The following is an 11,607-nucleotide window of genomic DNA, read 5'->3' as shown; positions in this document are numbered from 1 at the left end:
CCCCCTCCCTGAACACTTTTAGAAAGACCCTCAAGACCTGGCTCTTTGGCTAAGCAGATCTGCACCCCTCCCCACCTCCCTCTCCCAGACACTCACGGGTGAATAGCACGCTTACAATCCCCTGACTGATTGATTGATTTAAGGGGGCAGATAGCGGGGAGAGAAGCAGGAGGTTGTGGGTTAGAATGGGTGAGGAGGAGGTGAAAATTAAACAGGAGAGCAAAATGAGGGCAAATTGATTAATTGAATGGTGGGGTAAAGGTAACGAAATGGAGGTCAAGGAGAAGATCAGAAAGGTGAATGACTGAGAGACAGCTATGAATGATGTTGCGTTGGCTTTGTTTAAGACTGATTTTACTAAACCGCGAAACGTACTACCATTTGTACACAATAACAAATAAATTATATCAATCTAATTATTCAGCTGTGAAATGTTTCAACATCTCGGGTGTCCTAGGCTGTCCACCTGACTCGGGGAACTTTTCTTGACTGGCTAGCCTTCTTCCTGATTCTAATCCCTCATTTCCCCTCAAAACGTCATAATTAAAACTGCTGGAATTCCTTCTTTTTGCTGCTGCATTTACAAACCTGGCCTCTTTGACAATTACTGTGTGGGTGGGCTTATCAAGAGCATCCTGGGCCATTACGAAAAGGAGGCTGGGCTTAAAGGATACATGAGGCTGGGTGTGTCAATTAAACCCCAAACTACTTTTTTAGGGGCGGTACAACAGCAAATGGAATGCCTCTTTGGGGCCTTCTGGGTGTGTAACTTTCCACTCTGGACATTGTGATCCAAGCACAGAGTTTCACTCTATCTGACCCCAAATGTCCTTATTTCTAACGTTCTAATGGGAAGTATGACCGTGGTCGTGCACTGATGCTGTCAATTTATAACTTGTTCCCTGTGATGGAATCCAGGTTAAAGTTCATATCATTTCATTTCATCTGATGCCACAACATCTCAAAATCTTGGCAATGGCATTGTAATTTCAGTGATGTGCTCAGCTCTGCTAATTAGTCGTATTAAAATATTTATTCTCCTGTCTCCTCGGCTCTGCTAATTAGCCATTTTAGAATATTTATAATTCTATCTCTTTTAATCTGTAAATGCTGATACACATGACAGAGTCCACACTGCTTTCTTTCTTCCTCCTTACGAATTTAATATTTTATTTTCTCACCTACCATTCAATGCTGGAAACGCAAAACCACACAAAACTGCCGACAGGGCCATGCCAATAGCACGGCAGTGTTTATGCGAGAATCAAAGGACAGATACAATTTAAAACATTGGACCAATAACCTTCTGTGTCGCTATTTTCCCACTGATATTCCACACTCACTCAGATCCATTTTGGCTGTCCAACAGAGGCACGACTAAAAGTACCATTTTAATTTGATGTATTCTTTGAACTATTTAAGCATGTATTAGCTATATGTAGTAGATCAGACCTTTCAGCATTCACATAGGATCAGTTTCAGGCACATTTGTTCATATTTCTATTTTTTTTAAATACAAAAAATGCTTCATTGGTCATAGATCATTAACTATACGGATAGCATAACTTGTGTTTGGGTGAAGGGTTCCTCTTTCGGGGGTTAAGCTTCTGTCGATACAATTGTGCAGGATGTCACCCAGTATTGCAAAATAAATGTGCATTTCTGCGAGTCCACCTTTTTGAATATATTATTGTCAGCTTCTGCTTTCCAGCTCATTAACAAATGCATGTGCTCTGTAGTTGCCTCTCTTGGTTATTGCAGGCCCCGCCAGGCAATGCGAGCCTACAAGCAACAAACTGATTTCCATGGTGGTGCTTTTGTGCAGCACGCGTACACTACCTTTATTGCCATAGAAACGCAGCCTGAAAGCACTTGACACTTACTGTCTTCTGGGCACAGCTTATCTTTGCATAGGCCCAACCATGTCCCCAACTGGCGTTGCCTGCGCGAATCAAAACAACAAAAGTCAAGCCATTCCTTCGCTGGCTCTGTAAGCATCTGGGATTGTTTTGCAGACTGCCATGTGTTGGCTTTTGTCAGCCATTTTGTGCTCTGCCTAGTGCTCCACCAGCACCGCTGTCTTTGAAGAGACACAAGGTCATTGTTAGTTTGTTGCTGTTGGCCTAGGCACGGGTTCGGGAGTCCGACCTTGCATTTCCACATCCGTGAACTGTGGGATTGTATCTGTGCTCTCCGTGTTGGTGGTGGTGATTGGTGAGATAACATGCTTGAGCCTGAGGAGCATAGTGAAGAGCAGCACAAGCAGGACCGCGAGGAGGCCCAAAAACAGGCCCACGTACAAGTAGAGGTTGGCGTACTTATCCACACTGCTGTCTGTTGTAGTTTCAGTAGGCAAGGGGGAAACATGCCCAGTGCGAGCTTCACGATATGTAAAAGACACCTCAGTCATAGCGCGAGATAGCAATCGGTCTGAACCTGTTCGACCTTAAACCATTTCCTTGGACATGATATGAGTTGTCCAGTTCAGCAAAGAACAGATTTGGAAATGTGTCTGATGTCCCAGTGGAGTGGATGGGAGAAGGCAGTCAGTAATCAATGGGAATCTTATGCGTTCTGACACAACTGTACCTGGGAAATCACATCTTTGTTAGTCTTGAAATTTGTCGACCATTGCGAATACGATACTGCAGAGGGTGTCGCATGAAGCTATTTTACTGCGTAGTAGGACTATGAGAAATAGGAAAACCGATGTCTGTGTTTATTTTGAAAAGGGATCGCGGAATGGATCATCGATAAACAATTCCCCAAAATTTAAATCTGTGCTATTTTGTTGTTGATTTCGCATACTGAAGGAATTTGTTGAGTTGACCGTCACTTCTATTTCAAAACAGACAAGACGACTGGTGCTTTATGCTGATTTGAATTCACTGAGACTGAACTGCTTGCTTCCGCCTCTGTACGAGATGGTATGGCCTTCAAGTTGTTGGCCACTGGCTTTTTCTTGTTTTTGGTGCTACAGATTTGAAAGGTGGTTGTAGTGGATGAAGTACGGATAGCCTTGAGAAAATTCCTCTTCTTCAGTTGCTCTTGTCAGCCATTTCTACCGGCCTGGTGATTTTCAATTCTGAAATGTAAGAGAGAGAACAAAACACTTAAAATTAAATATAAAGTGTGCTCTGTACAGCAGTGCAGAACAGCTACCCCAAAATGGATTAATTGAGTTGTAGTGAGTACTCCCATGAAACAAAAAAGTCCAGAAAAGAAAAGCTTGAAACAAATTTCCCTTATGGATAGAATGACATTCAGTATTTTTTAGGGAAAAACTATAGGCATATCAGTCTTGGCCACGGCAAAAGAAGCAACGTTGATTCTAATATCAACATAAGCAAGAGCGAAATTCATCTGAAGTTGTCTGAATTCACAATCAGAATGAAGCACAACGTAGCAAGACTGGACTTAGCTGTAAATGGATCAACCCAACTGTCAATGGACGCAACCATTGGCAGAGGCAATATAGTCAGTCCAACTCTCACACCTATCCCTGGAGCCCCACAGTACACTTATAAATTGATTTATATGATCCCTGCGGATTGATTATTTAATCAGTAGAAATTCTTATTCTAACGTGAAGGATTTGCAGAACGGCAACTGTCTCAAACACCTCTTCCTTGGTAATTACATCCTGATCACTGGGGTTGCTTCATTGTTACTGTCTATCACACACACACATACACACATACACATGAACAGACACACACACACCCACACTTACTTTGCCACAAACTTTACAAACCTGGATATACTACACTTGGAGACCCCACAGGAAGAGTACAGATGACAGAACCACATCATAAGTATGAAGCCATACACATAGCAATGCCACAAATATCATTGTTGAGACAGTGCATACAAATAGAGTAAGAGCGAGACAAACAAACTATGAGACTTTCAACATAGTACATTAAAGAGATGTAGTCACACTGACATTAAAGTCAAAGATACAAGACACAAGAGAGCATCTCGTGAGCAGCCCGGGGGATGACTAGTCAAGGGAATAGGCATAATAAGTCAAGAAGTTGCAGACACCAAGCTAACCTGACAAATTCACAAGGCAATTTTCAGCTCCCTCAGGATAGTGGTAGCAGTATAGACACTAGTGAACAGTTAGACGCCTGTTTACAATATACGGTGCTATGCAATGTAATGGCATCTATGTATGCATCAAAGTGTCACCATGATGAATTAACACATAATACAAAGTATTACTTAAATAACTGTAATGTATTTTCGTGCCAGATCACAAAAGTAAATGTAATGTATTATCAAACCACACCTCAAGGTAACAAATTTATCACAGCATCACTCAAAACCATGTCAACCCTGCAACTCACCATACTACCGCACACACAGCCCCACTATCAATCACACTGTATCCTCTCTGCTCGAGCCAACTGAAGGAACTGATCCCCTCCAACTCCGAGACAACATTCAAGCCTTAAACTTCATTTCAAAGAGCCTTCCAGTGCATCAACCATCACCATCGTTTGTAACCTGGGGTGTAGTTCATAGAGTGCCGCATATACTACATTTAAACATCTCAGCTTTCGAAAGTGACACAATTTATGGTAGAGAGGAGATAGAGGTGTTCACATCTGAGGCCTCAGTGACCCCATATATAGATTCAAAACAAGACTGCTGGCAAGTTAAACCGGGTGATACCGCAATACTAACCCAGGTATAAGTGAAAAAAAATTAGCTGGCGAGCTCCTTGGACAATTTGGACTTATTTTGTGAAATAAATGGAATTATCTTAAATGTAACAAATAAATCATAATCCACTCTGATAGAAAAAAGAGGTAGATCTTCAGTCTTGGTTAACCAAGAACAACTATGAAAAGAGGATCAAGACACTCCTCCAGTATACCCTGTGCTTTCTGCCATGGACACAATTAGCTCCACCCTTATAAAAATGATGGAGGCCTTGGAATTTCCCAGGTCACTCCTCTCAGATCAATGCTAGAACATTCGGCTACTTGGAACTCTCTAAATAAAACCCTAATCGGGGTGGAGACAAAATTGACACCACTAATTGAGAGTACCTCTAAATCGAACAAGAATGAACAAACTGGTAAGTCTATTGAAACTTTTTCCGACACGAATATGTTCAAACTTAAAATCCATCACTTAACTCCATCCCGATTATGGGAAAAAATGGTCCAATGGGGGCCAAATCTTTTTTTCATTACATAATTCCGTGGACATCGTTTTCAACAGTACTACAATAACATCAGCATTTCCCCAAAAGGTTCACAACCCAATAACACTTGGTAGAATGGGCAGTTGCATAACATTAAACCCCGAAGTGCATGGGGCCTCAGCTCCAGAGGGCCCACTCCGGCACTATGCATGGGCGGCGGGCCCCTGAACTGAGAGCTCCTGACTGGGTCTGGGAAGTGGGGATCCCTCCATGTACTTTGCAGGGAGGCCCCCTCAAGTTTCGTCACTGGGGACGGGGAGAACTGCACAGGAAAAAAGAACCAGGTAGAAATGTTGAGATCAATTGCAGTTCATATATAGCAAGTTGAATTTAATCTGGTTCATTCAGGCACAACGCCTGTGACAGGGAGTGACGCAGGAACTGAGGAGGCTCAATTTGCTAACGATGATTGTTCAAAAGAACGCTTTGAGAATTATATAACCAAATGGTGACTGATTTTTTTAAAAGTTAAATAAAAGTTTAGACAAAGGGAAGAATGACGAAGCATGTAACATTGTTGTAAGCAATACATCTGGGAAGGAAAAAACGTTTCCAATTTTCATGAATGCATCAAAATCCCACTTTGTGGTCTTGCATTTGCCACCCTAAACAACGAAAGCTCTGCCTATGGTCGAAACTATTCTTTCAGAAGCAATAACATATTGTTTGGATGTTAACAAAACCCCAACTTACAGTCAGGTGAAAGGAAAGGTTTTTATTCCTGACTCACAACTCCCTTCAACAATATTACCGACCCGCCTTCCCTTGGAGGAGCCTCAAAAACTTCGGGGTACAATTGCAAGTCCCTCAATCCATCTAAATATGGATATGGTGAAATAATCACAGGGGAATATGAGAGTACAGTAGTGTTCAGAAAGACTTCAAAGTATGGGATAGCAAAATTCAGATTACAGTGAGAACAGAATCCAAGCTCAGAAAACAGAGCACCAACATAGCCAAGCACCTACAATATTGGATGAATTAGAACATCTAATTGAGTATTGCAAAGATTCCTCCTGTGTCTTTACTGGTGACTCCAGTGAAGACCTTCTTGAAGCATTTCCTAATTCAGATGGGCCGAATAAAGCATTCTTAATCCTCCTGCTGTTGTTTCAGAAAAAAATATGGAGTTATTCTAGGAAATGTAAACTCCTGAAAAGCTTCAATGTGGAATCGAGGCTCCTTTGTCCTACCGGACGTTTTCTAAAAGACCAAACTGCAAGAAAACCATTTGTTTAATCTAATGTAAATTCAATAATCAATTTCACCATGATCCATCTCTCACATTTTCACTTGTGTTAAAACTACAAAAAGTTGTCTCAAGGGGAGAAAGTGACCATAATCCACAGGTAATATTATTAAAGTATGCTTATTCTTAGGTCCAGTGACAACCATATATTCCAGCTTCTTCGATAGCCTAAACAACAATCAGATAGTTTGGAATGTAAAACTGTCAGATAAGACAGCCTCTCTATCGACAAATCCAATGCTTGGAGAAGCAATGAATGAACTCATCAGTTTTAATGAAAGGAATGACTTGTGGAAAGAAGCTTGGGATAAAGTCAATAAAATCACTATCGGTCATCTGACTTCACAAAATATTACTAATCTCAAAGAAGACAGTTTTTTTAGTCCATTTAACAGAATATCAATTAAAAAAAAGAGAAATCCAGGAGCTTCTTGTGACATCTGCTTACTGTCCCACAAACTATAGAGCGCTCCAATGCACTTAAGGAGTTAAAGGCGATTTACAAGAAAACTTTAAATGAGGCCAAAATTGAAGGCATCAATAAAAAATGGGCTAAAAGACATAAAACATTTGCAACAAATGATTCCAAAAAATGTTGCGATTTAGTGGGAACGGGATCTTCCTTTCATAGACCAGTAATGGATTATGATTTTTCATCAGTTACCTGGTAAACGTTTCTTAAGTTCCATTATGCGAGTCATGACTCTCCATGTGCACTCTGTAAGTCACTACGTTAATAAGGGGATGGAACTATGAGAAGCTCAGTTTGCTTCTCTAATAACAAAATGCAAGTCATCCCGTGACCCTGGACCCAATGGGATTTCTATTGCTGTAATGAAGCGACACCCAATGATGCGGAGCAGGATATTGAAGCCTGAGTTTGACCGTGTTTTGCAGTCTGGAGAGGTACCAACGTCATGGGAAAGGGCAATAATCCAACCACTTCACACAAAGAGAGGCTGGAAAAACCCTGCAAATCTATCCGCCTGATAACCCTTTTAGATGCCTAAGGCAAACTTTTTGTCAAATATTCACTTTCACGTCTAAGACTGGATTGTATCAAATAATTTGCCTCGGCTCTATCAATCAGGCTTTAGAGCCGGATGTACAACTCTAGACAACATATTGGCATTGACTCTCCTTAATGAGAAGGCAATAAATCAAAGAAAATCACTCTATGTTTGCTTCGTGGATTACTACTCGGCATCCAACAAAGTAAACCGTAATCATCTTTGGTCAAAGCTCCTGTCATTGAGCATGGATTCCAAATTGCCCATCTGAGAATAGCTCTACACACCAATACTTGGATGCAAATCAAGATGTCAAGCAGCATATCTCCCCGAAACTTTCCATTGAAAATTGGCTATAACAGGGATACGTACTTGCCCCATCTCTCTTTTCATTATACATTTATTACTTGGGCAGTGTTTTAAATTGTTTTTAATTTTTGCCTGCAAAATTGGGGAATTGTCCAGTCAGTTATCTGGCATACTCTTTGTAAGCTGCTCACAGACCCCTAATGTATTACAATATCAGCTTTCTGCACTCAATTTGTATAACCAGATTAATTATAATAAAAGAAAAGAAAAATAATCTTGTTTCGGAGGAATCCACATAAATTCAAATGGAAGTTAGGCAATAATGCGGTGGAGCCAGTGAACTCATATGACCTCTTGGGCTTCCAGTTGGATAACCATATGACATCTGTACCCCATTTAAATACACTAAAAATAAAGGCCATTACCCTAACAAAAGCCTTGAAAAGTGTCTCGCAAGTTCATGGAGGTTGCACTGCCAGACCACCCATCGTAGCCTTTAAGACCAAACTAATTCCTCTTTTGAGCTATGCTTCAATAGTACTAAAGGAAAAGAAGATTAATAAGATAGGCACAACGCTCATTCAAAATGCCCGCTCTCTATTCAATTTACGAAGTTGTTCTCCACAGACCATGATCAGACTCTCATTAAGTCTTCCTTCATTCGAAAAGGTTCACTGGATCTAGCAAATCAACTACTTTTGCAATTGTGCCTCTGCAAATTTGGATTCCCTGTGAGGGTTGATATACCAAGAACTGACACTGATTTTTGTGACCAGCTCCTGTCTCTCTCACAAGAAAATCAATATCTTTCTCCAGGATCATACTGTACCAATTAAACAGGATCTGCTGAAAATGCCATTATTATTCCGTAAGAGAATCATTAGTGAAAGATTATAGGACTCCTTTGGTTCAAGGGATTTATTAAAAGCTTCACGATACAAACACTCTCTCATTCTAATTCAGAGGCACCAACAAAACAAAACATTTTAAGATTCAGTCTACTACATATTCATCTGAAAGAGCTTGAAGCTCTTTGGAAATGTACATCCAATAGTCAAATTGTAGATTTTGTAATTCCTACAAGAACTCTTTGAACCATGTTATCTGTCTTTGTCCCGAGTTGAGTGACATTCACAGTAAGTATTTACTCCCTTCCTTCAGGAACCTATCTTTGCACACTGTGAAGGAAGCAACTCTAGCTTGTTTTATGGCTCAAACACTTTTATAGGGAAAGTAATAGAATTTATGGAAATAGGATATGCGAGACTCAACTTAAAAGATATTAAATAATGGGCCTATAAAGGGAGCTGAACATATTCTATATACTTCATTGAATGCACTTTAGTAGCATGAGAAAATCAGACTTATTTTATTTATTTTAACTGTTTCTTCTAGCTTGTTTCATGACACACACTTAAACGCTTTTAGAGGGAAACTACTGAAACCTTTGGATCTCATATAACGTATGTGAGTATCAAACAAAACATATTACATAATGGGCCTGTAAGGGACGCTGAACATACTTTATCTACTTCACTAATGTATTTTAGTAGCTGGAGGAATACAGTACTATTCTATGAATATTAGTGCAATTCTCAAACAAAAAAGATTTTTAAGAATAGGCATGTAAGGAAAGTTGAATATATTTTATGTACTCTACTGAATGCCTCGTAGTAACTGAAGAAAGTCGGAATTATTTTATGAATATTAATTGTTTCTTCTAGCATCTATTTTTGTTAGTACTGTTTATGGTGTTGATTTTAAGAGGGTGGGGGGGCCGCGCGGCGCTCACATGCTGGTGACGGAACCGCTCCGTCACCAGCCTCGGGTGAGCTGTGCTGATGACGGAGCGGTTCCGTCATGGCCCCGCCCGCTCAATAGAACGCGCCGCGCAGGCGTGAAATCAGCGCCGCGCAGGCGCGTCGGGCGGGCCATGACGGAACCGCACCGTCATCAGCACAGCGCCACCGCGGCTGATGACGGAGCGGTTCGGTCATAAGCGTCGAAGAGGTTAATAATATAGATTATGTATTGTATTAGTCTGAATTATGTTCTGGTATTTTGTACAAAATTGTATCTTCTACACAATAAAAGAATTTACTACACTCTATCACATACAATGGATAAAGCTATGTACCATACCACAGCCCCCTTCTTAATACCACCCTTCAGTACAATACAGATAGCATTACTATCATACACAACACGCTGAATCACATCACACTACACCACTCCTTTCAACATTAAACCACAAAAAAAGCTGAACATTACAAGGTCAACACAAGTGCATATTTATCTCAACACGTACATTGTTGTACTTCGCACAAATCATTGTTACCGGGACCTCGACTAAGACCAGTGGCTGCCAAAGTAAACCTAAATATCACAAGACAAAAGTGCAAGCATCAAAAAGTAGACTTTGGTACCTGGATAACCTTATGGGTGATAAGCTGCACTCTACAAATCCACCTTACAATGACATTGCCATGCATAGATTGGAAGCCAAACATTGTTGCAATGCTAGAGCCATAGCTCTACATTCTAAGGTGCAATGGCAGTAAGTTCTGTGACTAACTGTTGCAAATTGAGTTCTATGATATTAACTCAGAAAAACAAGGATCATGTGCGTCAGAACTCATGACCATGAATACGGCATCCGACATTTATTTTATTTTATGAGTTTTATATAGAGCGAACACGACCGGAATGTATGAGAACACTATTACATTAGCACCTGTTACATTACAGATGGACACATTCATTTTTATTAGTCACAGGGAGATTAAGTGATTTGCCCAGAATAACAGGATGTCGAGCATCCCTGCTGAGACTTGAACCCAGTTCCCTAGCTTCGAGGTCAACCGCTCTAGCCGTTAGGCCACACCCTCTCCCACAAAAAAACCAAAAGAGGAGACATGGGTTAGGGCTGCAAGTCATAAGATCCAATCACCACGGATCAACAATCACTAGGCTTGTTAATACTAAAATGGCATTGGAAACGATGGGTGTACACTACATGAAACCATTGTGACAATAAGACAGTACTTCTTTCCTTCCCACATTAGAACATCATGCCACAAAAAGCAAAACAACAATAAAATAAATACTTAATTTGAGCCGGTAATGCTGGTGGAGGCAACCAGCAAACATATTTAGGGATCATCACTTCCTTTTCTGCATCAGACATTTCCGGATAGGAAGAGAATGAAAAGCAAACTAAGGAAGAAAGGAATGATGGAAAAACCTGTAAGAGTGAGAGAAAGGGGAGGGGAGTGTCTGGTAGTGCATTCAACAGGCATGAGGTAAATGTAAGACTATGCATCTTTGGTATTTGGCAAGCAGCATTGTATTTGCAGCAGCAGCTGGCTTCTGAGCTGAGCTTTTGCAATTGCCACTCATTATTTTACAAATTAAGCACTGAACACACTACACCTCAAATACTACGAGTATACCACAAAACCATATGGCATCACACCACAGTATAAATCACTACGCCACCCACAAATCACTCCATAACTCATAACTACATCATATCAAAACACACCATACAGCACCTCACCTCACAATACACATTATCCAAAAACAAGTGCTAACAATCTACATCACAACACAGCATTCAGTACCACACCATAAAGCACCCTACATATCCATACCTCACCACACCTTTAACCCTGGCCTACACCATTATCCAACAGTGAAATAAAACAGAAAACACAAGACCCACTAATACCCCATCACCCTAGAGCACACCATCACACAACAAATTAACAAAAAAAGACTACACAACTGCACCACAAAATACAGCAACATAAGCGAGAAGA

At 40.6% G+C, this 11,607-nt stretch overlaps 1 protein-coding gene across 1 annotated transcript in view; it reads right to left on the bottom strand.

Moving 5' to 3' along the window:
- Nucleotides 1-1,138: 1,138 nt before the first annotated feature.
- The window catches only part of SERTM2 (serine rich and transmembrane domain containing 2), a 142,346-nt gene continuing 131,877 nt past the window's right edge, over nt 1,139-11,607 (bottom strand). Inside the window, exon 2 of the mRNA XM_078685980.1 lies at nt 1,139-3,085. Coding sequence (XP_078542106.1) covers nt 2,105-2,410 — 306 coding nt within the window. The 5' untranslated portion in view covers nt 2,411-3,085 and the 3' untranslated portion in view covers nt 1,139-2,104. The remainder of the gene's footprint in view (nt 3,086-11,607) is intronic.

Source organism: Lissotriton helveticus, chromosome 4_1, assembly GCF_964261635.1.
Source record: "Lissotriton helveticus chromosome 4_1, aLisHel1.1, whole genome shotgun sequence".
Lineage (NCBI taxonomy): Eukaryota > Metazoa > Chordata > Amphibia > Caudata > Salamandridae > Lissotriton > Lissotriton helveticus.
The sequence above is the reverse complement of the archived record's forward strand: the minus strand, read 5'-3'. Positions and strand labels throughout refer to the sequence as shown.